Genomic DNA, 17310 nt, shown 5'->3' on the forward strand with positions numbered 1-17310 from the left:
CTTTTCGGATGCTTTCATGAAAACTTGTTTTGAACACCTGTGTACAAACTAGCTACCTTTTAAAACAGGCATCTCGCATCAAATTCCCAGAAAGAAATAATGAGAGGCCCATGCAATACAGATTCATTGCTGTCCGAGCGGATGGGATCCTAATAGCTTTCACACTCGAGCTCCCGACCACCACCTAGAAGAGAAGAGTTTGGATTTATATCCCACCTTTCTCTCCTGTAAGGAGACTCAAGGTGGCCTACAAGCTCCTTTCCCTTCCTCTCCCCATAACAGACACCTTGTGAGGTAGGTGGGTCTGAGAGAGTTCAGAGAGAACTGTGACTAGCCCAAGGTCACCCACCAGATAAGCCTCTGCCACTCAGGAGGAGTGGGGAATCAAACCTGGTTCTCCAGATTAGAATCCACCTACTCTTAACCACTACACCACGCTAGCTCCCTGTGTAACATACCCTGCATAGCTTTTGTGGAAGCTCTGAGCCTTGGCACACAGCCTTTCCAGTGATCTAAAGGAGGCACTCGTATCCGTCCTTGTGGAAAAAACTTGTCCGACTTTACCCAGAACTGCCAACTGCTTGCTTTTTGTCACAAGCCTGGGGAACCAGTGTGGTTTAGTGGTGGTGAAGGCAGACTCTAATCTGGAGAACGGGGTTTGTTTCACCACTCCTCCTCATGAAACCTGCTGGGTGACCTTGAGCTAGCTACTCACAGCTCTCTCCAAACTCTCTCAGCTCTGCTTACCTCACAAGGTATTTGATATGGGAAGAGGAAGGGAATACGATTTTAAGCCGCTTTGAGACTCCTTACAGTAGGAAAAAAGCAGGGTATGAAAACTCACTTGTTGTCGTCTTCTAATCTCAGCCTGCCTTACAGATTAATTCTGGAGAAGGAAAAGTCTCCAAATCGTGTGCTTCTACCGAGTGTACTGCCGAATGAAGGTGTTCAAATGGTCTGCAAACCTGTCTGTCTACACACCATTGTAGAGCACAATCCAGAAGCCATGAAGACTTCAACTGGACTACCAGGAAATTCTTCACAGGGACGTCTCTGTTTTTTTTTAACCAAGCTTTTCATCCGTGGAAATAGAAAACACTGTTATTTTTGTCTGTGGTTATGGAGGGCTGCATGTAGGACAGCAGGGTGAACACCTAGGCCCCTTCCGCACATGCAGAATAATGCACTTCCAATCCACTTTCACAATTGTTTGCAAGCGGATTCTGCTATTCCACACAGTAAAATCCAGCCGCAAAGTGGATTGAAAGTGCATTATTCTGCATGTGTGGAAGGGGATACACGGTTTAAGGGCAGGGAAGGAGCAGCCGCTTATCCATCATGGCTAAATGGAGTCTCCATGTATTGAAGCCCTAATATGCCTTTTGACTATAGAAGATGAGGGGGGGGGGGGTGCCAGTTTCATGCCAACCTTGTTTGTAACCTCTCTCTGGACGGAGGCTGGTTTAAAGGGAATTGGAATGCTGGTGGATGGCCCACAGTGGGGCTCTCCTTAAGGGGAACAAAAACCTGTGCATCATGTCTGCTTTTCCAAACGCAACTGCACCTGCCCTAGATGGCTGTGCAGTTCTGGGGAGGGGGGGGGGGGTTCTCAAAACTTGCCTCCGTTTTTGCATTGCGTTCCGGGGTCCGACGTGGCCCGGCGGTTCCGCGCTCGGGAGGAGCAGCGAAAAGCCGCCCCCGTCCAGCTGCCCACTCGGGACTGCCTCCTAACCATCCCCAGATCTGCAGATGCAAAGCTGGCTCGTCCGTCCGCGCACACCCCCTTCCTCCCCGCTTCCGCAGGCTCGGGATTTCCGTTTCCCTCCTTTTGCAAGACCGTCGCTCTTCTTGCAAGCTCAGCAGGGCGCTCCCGGATCCAAGGCCGCCCTCCCCGCTTGCAAAGCTTGCAAACTAAGCATGCACCCGTCCGAAGCGGAGGAGCCGGACCAGCGGGCGCCGGAGCCGGGGATCCGCCAGCTGCTGCCCTCCAGGGAGTTCCTGCTATCCCGCCAAGGGCTGCCCCTGGTGGTCGAGGCGGTAAGGGGAGGGGGGCGTTGCTGGGCGAGGAAATGCGGGAGAGGGGCTGGGGAGGGGGGTGCTTAGGCACGAGCTCGTCCCTCTCGGCCGGCCCCCCACCGGATGGCGGAGATCTGCCGGGAACACGAAAGACCCTCCCATGGGACCCTCCATGGGCTCCAGACAGGTCGGGTAGCCAAAGCCCTGCAGCCGCCTGTACAGCATGGAACGACAGTCGGAGGCGAAGCCAGGAGGGGCTGGGAGAGAATTGCGGGTGGGGGGAGATCAGGCTGTGTTGGCACCCCTGGATGCCTGGAAGCAGCTCTTGGAAGCAGCGCCGGATTTCGGTGGTCATAGGGTGTGTCACTTGTAGGGTCCCTCCCGATCCCCCACCCTCACAACTAGAGGAAGAGGGGGTCTGCAAAATGGGGTCCCTTTAGATGAAGAGAGATCCTGTGCCATTCGTGGGGTCGCGCCTGATCCCCCATCCTCACGACTAGAGGTAAAGGGGGTCCACAAAATGGGGTCCGTTAGAGGTCCTAGGCTGTGCCCCTTGTGGGGTCCCTCCCGATACCCCACCCTCAAGAGTCGACTAGAGGAAGAGGGGGTCCGCAAAATGGGGTCCACTTAAGTGCTCCAGGTGGGGCATCTCAGACTTTACTGAAGTGGACTCCATTTTGTGGCCCCCCTCTAGGTTAGGGGATCTGGTGTCTAGTTCTGGTGCTCCAAGCAAGAGAGACAAGCTGTTGCCCTGCCCTTACATTAAGAGCAGAGACTTCTTTGATATGCTTTCGCAGTGGCATGTGTCAACTTGGAATAACCCTGCCTTTCTCCCAACCTGAAATCACCCACCAGAGTGACCCAGGCTGGCAGCACTGCCCCAAGCTCAGCCAGCTTGCAGGATCTAGATCAGTAGCAATCGACCTACAAGTGAGAATCCTCAGACGAGTTGCGAATCTGCACAGAGCAGCTGATCTTTGTTGCCTTTTGGAAGGACTTGCTGGTAGTGCGCATGCGCAAGAGCAAAACCACCACTTTTGCATTCATGCAGAGTAGAACATCAGAATGGCAAAACAAGGGCATTAAGTGATGGAGGGGATTCTCCCTATGGTGGATTGTCAGCTTCTGCTTCCTGTCATTCTCAGTCTATCTCACCATCTTCCTGTCATCTGACTTCCTGTCATGTGCTTGAAGCTCAGGGGGTCCTGGGTCTAGACCAGGGGTCTGCAACCTGCGGCTCTCCAGATGTTCATGAACTACAATTCCCATCAGCCTCTGCCAGCATGGCCAATTGTTCATGCTGGCAGGGGCTGATGGGAATTGTAGTTCATGAACATCTGGAGAGCCGCAGGTTGCAGACCCCTGGTCTAGACAGATTGAAGTCCACTTGTTGAGATGATCAGCTTCATCCAAGATTGTCACCTTACTCCAAAGAGTAAACTTGATGCTGATCTGTAATCATCTCAGATCAACTGGATTCAAAGGTGGTTTTTCCCAAGAGGGATTTGATTCTCGCTACTTTAAAAAGTGTAAAATATCTCCCAGATGCCCACACCAAAACAAGAATCAAGAGGTGCAGAATCACCTTGCTGGGAAAATGTGTTGATAAGAAATTGGAAGGAATGCTTAGATCTAGGAGACTCTTGCTTGGGCTGAGAAGTTGGCCTGCAAGAACGGTTGCCACTTGACTGGCTGGAAAAACCATGAATGATGTCACTGTCAAGAAATATCTATATTTTAAAATTCAGCTCAGTAGAGTAAGTTTTATGGGTGGCCCACAAACTCAGCCTATGTTGTTTTCAGATGACATGTTCTCTGCCAACAGTGAATATATTCTGAAGGCATTAGAACCAAGAATATCTATACTGGCCCCAGGAAATACAAGAAAATCCCATCTAAGTTTGATGCAAGTTGGAGTTACACACAATTCCTCACCAGTGTGCGAGAACTGGCATCGTTGCACAGACAAAGGAGTGGAAGATTTTAAATCATTTTGCATGCTCACAGTACTGTCGAGAGGAGAACTGGAATGAAGGCCATCTTTTGTATTCTGTCATTCCAATGATCTAGTTTGGATATCATGTGACAACGTGGCTGGACTTTAACTAGGGCCAGCATGTGAAACCGGGAGTCCGCTCACAGAGTCATTCAGCCCTGTGTTGCTTTGATGAAAGCTGATCTCCCCCTGCAGACACAGTTGATATCCTGAGATAGAATATCCACATTCATACCTCATGTGAAACAGTAGTTAAGGATTATTGTGGTGGCTTAAACCAACTTAAAACGAGCCCCATTTGACATCTTCTCAACTGAACATAATTATCGGAATGGCCTGTGTTAATGGTGACGGCAGTGCTCAAGGCTCTTGGGTAGGGGTCTTTACCACCTACTACCTTCTCCTCTGAAGTGGAGGCACCAGAGATTGAGCCTGGGACTTTTGGCATGCAAAGCAGACACTCTGCCCCTGAGCCAGAGCCCTTCCTCAGTTTTGCATGATTTCTGAACAAAACCAGAGGGATAATCCCGCTGCTACAGAATAGCAGTAACTTGGCATTTCAGTGTAGCGGACTTGGAAAGCAGGAAAGTTTCGCATTCTGCTCTTTCCTCTGCTGGTCCTTTCACTTCACCTGATTATTCCAATTAACCTTCCTCTCTTCCTTTGTTTGTTCTCTTGTCTGTCCTCTTTTCTTTTCAAATCATGACAGAAGATAACAAGCAATTCTAGAAATCCCCTCCCTTTCCCCCCAAATAAATAAAACTTCATATTTTTCTTCTGATCTCAAAAGTTTTTTCCTATGTTTCACATGGGATACCTTTGAAGGTAACCCAGAAGCTTCATAATATCTGAACCCACGAGTCTCAGTTTCCATTTGTCCTGCAAGCCCAAATTCCCAGTAGTTGTGTAGAATCCTGATTTGCAAGGCAAACACAAACCCTAGTTTGTAACAACAAATTAGGGCTTGTCATAAGCAGCCAGTTGTCTCTCTGTGAGACAGAACTAAATGTAATATATATTTACAACCATGGTAAATCACGGTTTGCAATTATATCTAAAGTAAGCATGACTATTTACCCTGACTGGAAGCAGTGCTCGAAGACTATGGCAGAGAACAGGGTTTTTTTCACGCAATACTGATAATCCTGAGATCCTTTAATAGGAAATATCAGGAACTGATCTCTTAGTGCTTCCAAAACAAAGGGGGAAATCACCATTCTGCTGCTATTTCCTTTCCAAAAATTCCAAACTCCTATTCAAAGTTACAGTAATAAAAGGGTTTTTTGGGGACGGGGGAATACTGCTACCTGCAGGAAACATGACTTTGCCTCTCTCTCTCTCTCTCTCTCTCTCTCTCTCTCTCTCTCTCTCTCTCTCTCCCTCCTTTCCGTATCAGAAGCTTCCGCCTGGGGGGGGAAATTGCATGAAGTCAGAAGACTGCTTGCCATGACGCACTGAAGGCTGACCAATCCCTTGAAAAGGAGAGCTCTTGAGTGTATTGATTGAGGAGGTCCAATTTTGTCCAAGGAGGGCAGTTATAGTTGATGCATGTGTGTATTTTGCTTTTTAAAGTTTATTTATTTATTTATTTTATTTATTTTCTTAAACTTTTATACCGCCCCATCCCCGAAGGGCTCTGGGCGGTGTACAACACAAGAAAAAACAATGTGAAATAGCTAAAACATTTAAAAGCAGCGATAATCGTAAAAAAACCCTTTCTAATAAATATATAAGAAATCTTCATTTGGTTTTGGTGAATCACTGCATAGAAAATAAAATAAAAAAGTAACAATGAATTAGTGCTAAATTAGTTATCTGCTTCTTCAAGCATCTCAAAAAGGGAACTGATTTTCCCCTCGCCCTTTTTAACCTATTTTACTTAAAATCAGAGAATTACTCAGCGTGGCTGGCAGCCCTCTGTAAAAGCAGTAACGGTTATGAAGTTACAGGAACTCATCGCTGGTACAAGACTGGCAACTTTGCATGTCTCCTGTACAGAATCCAACTTATAAATCCGTGTCTGCCACGACAGCCAGTGTGGTGTAGTGGTTAAAATTTCAGACTAGGATCTGGAAGACCCAGATTCAAATCTCCACTTGGCCACAGAAGCTTGCTGGATGACCTTGGGCCGGTGACACACTTTCATCCCAACCTACCTCGTAGGGTTGTTGTGAGGGTAAAACGGAGGAGAGGAAAATGATGTTGGCCATTTTGGGTTCCCACTGGTGGGCTGTAAATGAAGTAAATAGCACAAGTAAGCTCTGGCAAGGGTTTTTGACCTGTGGTCAGTCACAGGCCCTTTCCCCACTTACCTTAAGCCCCGCGCTACTCTCCTCAAGTAGCGCGGGGTCCAGCTGCCCTCCCCACTTCAGGGGCGGCGAGAATGCAGCCGCCCCGACGCTGCCTCTCTCCCGCCCCATTGACGCACGGAATTCCTGGCGCCTTTTGAAATGGCGCCTTTTGACGACCCTGCGCAGAGCGCGGGGTCGTGGGGAAGCCAGGGCGCGCGCCAGGAATAGCGCGCGCCAGGAATAGCGCGCGCCGGGAATTGCCCGCAGCAACCCTCGGGCAAAGGTGAGTGGGGAAAGGGCCACAATCTGTAAAAACCCAGTCACTCCCTTTTCTTTTCCAGACCATCGGTGTGGGCCTGTGAGCAAATAAGTTTGTTCTGTGAGCCAGTAAACTTCTGGTGTTGTTTTTAATTTGCTTTCAAAGCACTGACAACAGCAGAGGCCGTCCTGCTGCTGTTAGCAAAAGCTAGCAGGAAGTTGAAAAGCGAATGCCCTCTCCTGACTCCAGTCAACAGGGAGACGGAGATGTGCCATCTCTGCCAAGTCCATAATCATGGCTCTTGTTGGCAAGTCTGGCTTAGAGGCCGGTTTGATCTTGCTGCCTCCTCTTCTTCTCCAAATGTTGCTTCTAAGAGCCACTTGGACACGTTTGGGGTTTGTAAGCAGCAGATCAGCTGCAACATAAGCTCCCTTGATCTGTAAATACAAACCCTTCTCTTTCTTAACGTACGTGTTCACAGTCTTTTAGGGTGTCTTTTAGGAGCTGCGTGGGTTGTATTCATAGTTGGAAGCCATTGATGAAGCTTCAGGCATCATAGCTCAAATGCAAGAATGTCTTTTCATATAAATTTCCTGTCTGAGGAAGGACATCGTCAAATTTTTCGTTTGTGCGCGTGCATGAATAGAAATCAATTAACCTCCATCAAACTCTGTGCTGAGGATTTTAGAAGGGAGGGAATCAAAGCCATTGGGAGCTCTCCACATATCTGGGCTGTAAGGTCAGATGCACTGACTCAGCTGTTCCCGAGGACTCTGGCAACGAGCCTGCAGAAAAAAAAAACAATGAGGAAATAATCTTGTGATAACCAAAGTTATGGTAAAGGGTGTGACCAACACAATCACTGCCAAGTAGTGTTTCACCCTCTGCTACATGACTTTCTTTGGAAAATACTAACTGGGATCCAAAGAATCATGCTAGCACCATGGGCCCATGGAGGCTCTGGACATATTTCTCCAGCACTATCTCCAGCAGCTAACCAGTGGTCTTTTAGTGTATGTTTATTTAGTTAATTTACTTAGTTTATACGTTGCCTTTCTCTCTTCAGTAGCGACCCATACCATTCTCCATTTCATCCTCACAACGCCCCTGTGGGGTGAGTGAGACAGAGAGAGAAAGGCTGGGCCACGTTCACCTAGCAAGCTTCCGTAGCAGAACAGGGATTTGAATTTGGGTCTCCCGGGTTCTAATCTAACTCTTCAACCGCTGCACCAGGTTTGCCTTCTTGGAATAACAACTGGCGATCCACATTGAACCAGACTGTTCTGAAGTGGTCCTGGATGTATTAAAAAGATCAAAATCCTCCCCGCTTCCTTTTTCGCCAAAGATCTTAATGGGCTTGTTCTTAGTTTGGAAGGGGGTGTCATGCGGCCCCCAAAAGTCTTGTGACCTCTTGTTCCGGGAAATGGAGGGACAGCCCCTCAGCTTGTGCGCAAACAGCCATATTCTCCTTTCTGTTGCAGGTGCTATCGTTTATCATTTTCATCTGCTTTATCGCTTCCAAAGCCTCAGCTTTCTTCATTGTGCCCCTGCTCACGTTCCTGCTGGCCCTGTTTTTTTTCTTTGCGTATTCCCTAAAGCTGTACAAGAAGTTCAAAGAAACCTACTGGCTGTTGGTGGTAAGAGAGTACATGCAATTCATCCAAGCAGGGGGGATGGCTCCTTCTGCCAGTGGGATCCAACCCACTCTGCGGTAGATCCTACAAGGGCCTGAGATGAGCCTGTTTCCTGGGGTGCGCGCTCCTTTCCTTTTAAACTGCATTTTTTCCCTGGGAAAGTGAGTTTTTGAAGAGTCATGAATTGCTACCTAAACACCTTTGGACATATTTCGCTGTCAGTCAAGCGTGATTGGCAGCAGTGACTCAAACAGTGTTAGAAAACTTCCTGACGTCCAGACCCTGAAGGTCAAATAAGACACCGAGGGATATACATGGCTTATATTGAGTCCATACTGGGCTGGTCCCTTCAGGGAGCATCTGCATTTAAAGGAATGTGCACCTGATGTCACACTGATTCTGAGCATGGCTTAGGACCGTGGTGGCGAACCTTTGGCACTCCAGATGTTATGGACTACATTTCCCATCAGCCCCTGCCAATTGGCCATGCTGGCAGGGGCTGATGGGAATTGTAGTCCACAACATCTGGAGTGCCAAAGGTTCGTCACCACTGGCTTAGGATGTTCCAGGATGTTTCCACTTTAAAAGCAAAGCCCATTTTTGTCTAGCCTAAAGGGGGTACTAAAGAGTGGAGGTTCACCCACAGAGACCATGAAGACAGGGATGGTGGAAGGGCTGCTAAACTGTACTTTCAGAATAGTGCAGGGCAGTGAGCCATCTGGTGCCATTCCCAGCTTCTTGGTGGTGCAGTGTTGTCAAGTCACAGCTGAATTACGGTGACCCTTTAGGGCAGGGATGTCAAACTCTGGTCCTCCAGAGGTTAATGGACTACAATTCCCATCAGCCCCTGCCAGAATGGACAACTGCCTATGTTGGCAGGGGCTGATGGGAATCGTAGTCTATGAACACCTGGAGGGCCAAAGTTTTCAAGACAAGAGATTGCCAGAGATGGCTTGCCATGAACTGCCTCTGCATACCAACCTTGGTATTCTTTGGTGGTCTCCTTTTATGCTGTTTGGTGTGATTACAAAGTATAATGATATATAGATGGATAGTGCTGGAATACGGGAGAGAGATCTGCATTCTTGTTTTGTTGTAGATATTTTGGAGATTTGTAATATATCTGGTCATTGACTGTAAATAAAGTCTTCTTCTTCTTGGTGGTCTCCCATCTAAGAACTAACCAGTGTCAACCCTGCTTAGCTTCCAAGATCCGGCTATCTTGGGCCACTCCCTATAAGCCTTTGAAGGGCTTCTCCCCTCTCCCAGTGTGCCTGCTGAGCTGCACTGCCGTGTTACAACTCAGGAAAGGGGTGTTTGGGGTCACGGGCCTGATATGTATGGGTGCAATGGGGATAAGTGGAGGGACTGGAGGTGGCATCAGCACCAAATGGGGCAGGAACAGCAAGGGAGAGGTGCTGTTCCTGCCTGCTCCTGCATCACTTTCTACTGCTCCTGTGCACCCCTACTGTGGGAATAGTCTGAGATATCTTGCATTAAAAATAACCTAATTAGCAGGCTCTGGTGGCTGAAAACTCTGGAAGAATCACCAGGATAAGGGGGCAGAGTTTGATTCTTCTATCCCATGCCTTGTTCTGGATTTAAATTCTCCCTCCCATTTCCCCCTTCCTTTGGCAATCCTTCCTCAGGCTTCAAAGCAATCATGTGCAATTTGTAATTACATTTTTTCTATTTAAAAAAGTCACACATCTCCCCCGTCTACATTAACCTTTCTAGCTTGCATTCTTCAAACTGGCCACTAGGTGATGCTGTTCTTTCAAACAAATGCACCACTGTAGCAAAGGGGGGAGATGCAAACCCAAACTCAAGTTCCTCTAGGATTGGTTGGTGTTTGTGGTTTCCCATCAGCCACTGGACCTGTTTAACTGTCAGAGGCTGCAGAGGGGTACAATATCTCACAATAACTCTGCAAAGCTAGCAATCTCTACAGGAACCCTGAGGAATCTCTCATTTGTACGTTATATTTTTAAAAAGTTAACTAGCCAGACTGCCTATTCCAACATCATAGCATATGTCACAGACCCTCCAAGATGATTTCATAAGAAAGAGAAATCTCTGAACATGAGGTCCTATTAAAAGCATATGTGGAAAGTTCCAGAATAACACACATTGCTGACCTCTTGCTGACCTCCGAAGGATTTAGGTTCCCTCAAGGGTTCACATAGGACAATAACTTCCCATCTGTTCAGGACCGACAGAAACCTAACCGTGTGCCGCAGCCAAGATCACACAAGATCTCGATTCAGATTGCTGCTTTAAAAACAAGCAAACCAATCCCAGTTGAGTGGCTCGTCCAAAATACCCGTTACCCCAGTACAACAAGGGAAATCTGCTCGCATGGTTCCTATGTGCAGCTGAGATGGGATCACAGCTGCACTGTGACGTTCATCTCTGCTCCTGTGAACCCCCTGGCTGTACCTTTTGATATCTTTGGATAACAAGGCCCTGGTGTCTCTATCCACTCCGCATTCTCGGGCCTCTTCGGAGCAAAGCTATTTTCTTCCCACGATTCTTCTTGCCTTCACGGGTAATAAGTAATAAGAAATGTATAGCTAATAAGAAATATATGTGCAGACCAGCGTAATCTCATAGATCTCTCAAGGTAAGTTGGTTCAGCTCTGCTTAGTACTTGGATACTCCTGTCTTACAAAGACAAAAGTAATATATTAGACACTGGACATTGGCCAGTGATTAAGAATTGGCACTTAACTGTCTACTTATGAATACAGAGATGATGTACTGGCAGAAAGTCCTGACCTGGTTGGCCCAGATTAGCCAGAGCTCATCAGATTTCAGAAGCTAAGCAGGGTCGGCTCTGATCTTTGTTCAGCTGGGCCACTCCCGGCAAGGAAGTCCAGAGTTGCTATGCAGAGGAGGGAAATGGCAAACCACCTAAAATCTTATGGGGTCACTGTAAGTCAGCAGCAACCTGACAGCACTTTTCACTCCTGTTGTCTACATGGGCAAGACAAAATGGATTGATGGTGGCTGCCTGTTATCTCTCCAGCGTGGTGTAATGGTTAAGAGCAGGTGCACTCTAATCTGGAGAACTGGGTTTGATTACCTGCTCTGCCACTTGAGCTGTGGAGGCTTATCTGGGGAACCAGATTAGTTTGTGCACTCCAACACACGCCAGCTGGATGACCTTGGGCTAGTCACCGTTCTTGGAGTGCTCAGTTCTTTGGAGCTCTCAGCCTCACCCACCTCACAGGGTGTTTGTTGTGCGGGGGGGGGGGGAGGAAAGGAGATTGTAAGCCCCTTTGAGTCTCCTTACAGGAGAGAAAGGGGGGATATAAATCCAAACTCCTCTTCTTCCATTCTTGAGCTGAGAAATCTGTAAAAGAAACAAATAGTTTGCACGATGCAAATTTGGATAGCCCCTCATTCACTAGATTTTGGACCTCTTGCTTCTTTTCCAGCATTTCTTGTGCTGCCTCGTTTCTGCCATTATCTACTTCGCCATCTCGATTGCTACAGTCTCCAAATACTTTGACGGGGGAGCGAAAGCAGCCGGAGTAAGTTGATGGGTTTGTTCCCTGGCCTCCATTTAGAAATCGCAAGAACAGTCACGGAACCAATTCTCCCAGGATCAGTAAATGCTTGGCTGCCATTCCTTTAGATGTGGAATAATGGAACATTAGATGCTCCATAAAATCAACAAGGCGCTGAAAGATATGTAAATGGATCTCCCAAGAATTTTTTTTCCAGATTGGTAAATAGCAGTCAGAGAGGCACAAAATTTGGACTGGGCAAGCTGGGAGAATTAACTCTTTCCTCCCACATCCCTATCCCACGATGCTTTTGATGCATTGGAAGCATCTATGAACACATCAAAGCTCTTTATACAGAATCAGATAATTAGCCTTATCAAGGTCAGTACTGTCTCTAAATGGCAGCAGCTCTTCAGGGTCCCGGGCGAAGGTATTCCATATCCCCTGACCCTTTTAACTGGAGATCCCTGTCAGGGATTAAAACTAGAATCTTCTGCATACAATACAGATGTTCCACCATTGGGCCATGGCCTCTTCTGGAAACCTGGTTTCTCTCCCCCAATGATCCAGGCATGTCAAATAGCTGCCAAATGGGAAGGTCAGAGGCTGGAAAAAATATGCAAGGGAGGGAAGAGTTAACTGCCCCATGCAACAGCCTGAATTGGCTGCTACCCTCCCGTTGTGCTGTTTCAATGATAACTGCTACTTGCAGGGTCCACTGATGGGTCTCCCAGCGCCATGAATAGTGTGATGTCATGCTTAGACTCAAAAAGGGAGGGAGGATCTTTTGGCAGAGGCCAAAGTGCTGCTTCCGAAGATGGCTAGGGCAAGCTTTAAGAGCAGGTGGAGTCTAATCTGGAGAACCTGGTTTGATTCCCTGCTCTTCCACCTGAGCGGAGGACTTTTATCTGGTGAACCGGATTTGTTTCTCCACTCCTACATTCCTGCTGGGTGATCTTGGGCTGGTCACAGCTTTTTCAGAACTCTCTCAGCCCCACGGACCTCACAAGGTCTCTGTTGTGGGGAGAGAAAAGAGAAAATGAGTTTGTAAGTCTCTTTGAGACTCCTTACAAAAGAGAAAGGGGGGCGGGGTATAAATCCAAAAAAAACACCCCTTCTTCAGAAGCTCCATCTTTTGTCTCCAGGTCTTGGGCTTTGTTGCGACCCTCGTGTACGCTCTCGATTTCTACAGGATCTTTAACAATCTGGTGGCGTCACTCAAGCAAAGCGATCCTTCAGAAGCTGCTGAGCAGCGTAGATCAGAAGGTAGGTAGTAGCCAGCCTTCCGAGGAAGATCCCATCGGCACTGGAAGTGCACCAAATGGATGTGCGTGTGTGTGCGCGTGCGCGTCATCTAACCATCAGGGCAGGATTGGGTGTATTCTCCATTTCTAGCGCCTTAAATTTAGAAAGAACGATGCACGTGCAGTTTGCATCAGGAGTTCCAGATTGTTTTATGAGTGTTTAACTGAAGTGCTAATGTGTAGGGAAAGAGGCACGGGCGTACCGCCCAGGGGGACATATGGAGTCAAATGTCCCCGGGCTGTGACCATTTAGTACCGTGGGGGGCAGAAAATGTTGTCAAAAAAAATTATTTCCTCTGTGTGGCATGGACCATTGCTGTGTTCAGATTTGTGAATTGGGGCATGTTGTATAATGTGATGGTGACTTTGAGATGACCTGGTGTAAAAAAGCGTTTGGTCTGGGGGGGGGGTGGCCCCCCATACGAGGGGTGGGGCAGAAAACTTAAATTTTGCACCAGGCTACATTTTCCCTGGATACGCCTCTGGAAAGAGGGAAGGCTTGCCAGTGGGACACACTGGATGATACCCTGGGAGATCTGTGAATGGAATTCCAGAATGTTTTTATCAATAAGTTGCAGTGGACTCAGAGTGTGGCTTAGACATGGCTGGAAAGGAGGTTTCCTCCCCCTCCCCTTTTCTCAAATTCTGATGACTTCCTTGAGCTGTTTGTTATATTGGCAGAAACCTACATTCAGTGGTGGGATTCAGCAGGTTCGCACCACTTCGGCAGAACCGGTTGTTAAAATGGTGCATGTAAACAATCAGTTGTTAAATTATTTGAATTCTCACCACTGGAACCGGTTGTTACATTATTTGAATCCCACCACTGCCTACATTGCTTATATGTTTTCTCCTAATGGGGTAGATAGCAGCAATAGAGGGTGTTACAAAAGGAAATACACAGGAAAGGGTAAACCTGTACGGCCCAATTCAAATCTAGTATATAGCAAAGGACTGCCCCAGTTTGCAAGATGATGCTTCTTTAGGCCCTTCGCAAGGCCAAATTCTGCCCTGTCTCCTTCAATGCACACAAATAAAACAAGTCTGCATGTAACTTTTAAAAGGTAAAGGTAGTTCCCTGTGCAAGCACTGTGTTATTACTGACCCATGGGGTGACGTCATGCAACAACGTTTACTAGGCAGACTGTGTGTATGGGGTGGTTTGCCATTGCCTTCCCCAGTCCAGGTAGTCGTTATATGGTTCTTGGAACGGTGAAAAGCTTAGTCAACTGTGAGTTGTGTACCTGAAACCAATTTCTGTTGGGATCGAACTCAGTTTGAGAGCAGAATTTTGCATTTTGCACATTGTGGTCTGGGGCTCGTACCCTAGAATTACCCTTTCCATAATTTCTCTTTTCAGAGGAGGCTTCCGACTCGGATTCAGACTGAAGAGCATCAGGGAGCAGGAGCCAGTGATGCTCTCTCTTATAACCTGTGTATGTGTGTGTGGGTATGTGTGAATTTTCTTCCCATCTGTGCAGGGAGCATCGCCAAAGCCAAGGTCAGGGATAAAGGGGAAGAGGAACATCCCCATCTCGTAGGAACTTCCTTGGGAAAGCAAATTCTGCTGGTGTTTTGAGCCTAACCAGGACTTCCTTCTACCTTCCCTCCTTCAGCACTACAGCGTACAATGCGGGTGAACTTCGGAAGTTAGAATCTAGTAATCTTTTACAGTCAGACTCATTATAGGGCGAGGTGTGTACACATTTGCCCCCTGCAAGCAAGGCGCAAGGCAAAGCACGCAACGCCGAGTCTCTTTTAAACGTTTGCTCTCGCTTTTTAAAAAGTTCTAGTTTTGTTCTGCTTTTTAATCTTAAAAGGTAAACAAAAATAGAATTACTGGAATGGGATCTGCATTTGCAACAGCTGTTGATGCAACAAATGGGTAGATAAAATCAGTGGTTAAATAGGCATGGCACAACTGTGAAATAGCAGGTTTGGTGCAGGGTTTTTGCTTTTCTGAACAGCTTGGGGAAGATAAGCAGAGAATTAACTTAACCCTTCTGCTTCTCCATTCCAAATTCTTCAAATGTGTGTTCCAAATGTGTGTTTAATAAATCCAAGCTTGTTTGGAACCAAATTGGGGGAGGGGAAGCAGCAGGGGGCATTTGGAGTAGAGATACGGTGGACTGGGGACAGAGGCAGAGCGCTCACGGGGACATGTGGGGTCACATGTCCCTGGGTGCACCCCAGCTGGTCCCCTCAGCCTGGCCCCACCAGTCAGCAGAGCCTCCGCCTGCCAAAGGAGCAGCATGGCTGGGCCACCTTGGCCCTACCCGTGGCAGGCTCCTCCCAGCTAAGGTAAGTGGGGTGTGTGTGTGTGTGTGTGCAGGGGAGGGTGCCCGGAGCAAGTGTTGCCCCCGGCACCTTCCCCCCTCCCATGCCTCTGACTGGGGAGTACCAACCCCAGCTGCTTCTCTGCTTGACTCCCTCAGAGCTGTTTAAAACAGCATCATAGTCCTTACACCCACTCTCACGTTAATTTTAGCCGTCTGCCTGCTGGGCTTACGTATATTTGATGCTGTACCGTATTGCAACCAAAGCTTAGTAACAGAGTATGATTTGGGTTATAGGAAATTTGATTTCTCTATGCTTTGGTCCAGTTTTCAAAAGGGAGGAGGGGTGTTGGGCAATTGTTGCGGGGAGGCAAAGCCATGATGTCGCCCGCTCCTAACAGCCCTGGTCAAATCTGCCTATCGGGAAGGTAGTGATGCAGACCAGCTTTAGACAAGGAGTAGAAACTCCAACCAGTAGAGCAATATTACTTTGCACATAATAAAGACCTCCCGCTCAACCCATGGCAGCCAGTCATTGATGCCCATGCGTCCTGTAAAGTGCTGTCAGGCTGCAGCTGGCGTGGCAATTACCATACCGTTTTCAAGGCAAGCGATGACCAGAGGTGGTTTGCTGTTGCCTTCATCTTGGACTTCCTTGGTGGACTCCCATCCAAGTACTAAGTGGGGGTGACCCTGCTTAGCTTCGAAGATCAAGGAAACCTGGGCCATCCAGGTTTGGGCACCCTACTGGATGGCCATTCCAGCCAGGAGAAGGATGGGAAGTTGGCCAGATTAAGCCTTCAGCAACTTAACAATATTCTTCAGGAGGCGGCAGCTTGAATTGGGAAAAACTTCCTAACAGTTTGTGTCCCCAACCATCTCTCACAGTCGTCCAGCTAACTAGCCATAATAGCTAAATGGAAGCCAAGCAATGGAGAGTTTGCCAAAGCAAGGGAGGGCTGTTGCCTGCTTGTAAGCTTCCCCATAAGTGTCTGGTTGTGGGGAAACTGATCCACATCGACTTCTGCTCTGATCCAACAGGACAGAGATGATTGTTTTTTAATACGATTGCTAGAATAATTTCATATAAGCGGTAAAACAGCTGTGACAGTTGGCTGCAGGCATTCAAAGAGACCAACAAATTATGTCCCAATTACCCCCTAGTCTCAAACGCTTTCTTATAGATATGAACGGGAGAATTTTGTCTTCCTTCTACATAAGGTTATTGTTAAGGGGAGCTCTTAAACAGTTTATTGGTTATGCATAGCATTTAGCATGTATGCTAAATAACAGTGTGAAATACTACATTTTTATAGGTACAAACCACGGCAAAAAAAAATTATTCCTGGCATTTTAGTGAGCTGCTAGTAGCTGGCTCCTAGCAGTGCACAGAGGTGCTTTGCAGGAATAGCTGGGCTTAATAACACAGTTCAGGGGTGAGTAAAAGTGCTTCCTTAATGTGATCATGAAAAGTCCTGACGCCTTCTCAGGAGCAAGCCTTTGGAACGCTCCAAATGAATGTATTATATTTATACCTCTTTTTTTACTGGCATTTAAATATGATATTATAATTTTTTAATCTGTCTCTTACGTCAAACTTTTTATATATTGCATGTGAAGTGCCACATTGTTCATGCTGGAATAAACATCACTGACAAGCGGTTGAATCTGAGTTTGAAATGGCTTTCGTACAGGAGGCTGATAATGCGCAACAGTGCACAGTTCGCTCAGCTTCTAAGAGGAAGAACGGGGTGGAGGCAGAATTGTTTCCTGAAACGGAGGTCTGTCATACGGAAGATTAGCAACCAGTTGTGGGTGAGATTATGAGGGCATTTTTTGAGTCTTTAATGTTAAGTTTTAAAACTCATTTAGATAAACTTCCCCCCAAAAGAAGCTAATCATGGAAACAGTTCAGCATTTCCTTTCCGGTTTTGAACTGAAAATATATTGCGATTCAGGGGAGAGAGTGGTTGAGCCAAGGTCATCCAATGAGCTTCAGGGATGGACCATGGCTCAGTGGTA

The 17310-nt window shown here is 47.4% G+C and overlaps 1 protein-coding gene across 1 annotated transcript; it reads left to right on the forward strand.

Annotated features, from left to right (window-relative positions):
* The first annotated feature begins 1736 nt into the window (after positions 1-1736).
* On the forward strand, positions 1737-16949 carry CMTM3 (CKLF like MARVEL transmembrane domain containing 3). The gene is made up of 5 exons (XM_048515566.1): positions 1737-2037; positions 8044-8199; positions 11637-11732; positions 12854-12974; positions 14373-16949. The coding sequence occupies exons 1-5, from the start codon at positions 1750-1752 to the stop codon at positions 14399-14401; spliced, it is 690 nt and encodes a 229-aa protein (XP_048371523.1). The 5' UTR covers positions 1737-1749; the 3' UTR covers positions 14402-16949.
* Positions 16950-17310: the final 361 nt, after the last annotated feature.

This window comes from Sphaerodactylus townsendi, linkage group LG14 (genome assembly GCF_021028975.2).
Source record: "Sphaerodactylus townsendi isolate TG3544 linkage group LG14, MPM_Stown_v2.3, whole genome shotgun sequence".
Classification (NCBI taxonomy): domain Eukaryota; kingdom Metazoa; phylum Chordata; class Lepidosauria; order Squamata; family Sphaerodactylidae; genus Sphaerodactylus; species Sphaerodactylus townsendi.

What these genes read in the sequence shown, in the direction of transcription:
- CMTM3 (XM_048515566.1), top strand. Translation starts at nt 1,750, where the DNA reads ATGCAAAGCTGGCTCGTCCGTCCGCGCACACCCCCTTCCTCCCCGCTT. An exon ending in AAACCTACTGGCTGTTGGTG is followed by an intron (nt 8,200 to 11,636) that starts GTAAGAGAGTAC and finishes CTTCTTTTCCAG; the next exon opens with CATTTCTTGTGCTGCCTCGT. An exon ending in TGAGCAGCGTAGATCAGAAG is followed by an intron (nt 12,975 to 14,372) that starts GTAGGTAGTAGC and finishes TTCTCTTTTCAG; the next exon opens with AGGAGGCTTCCGACTCGGAT.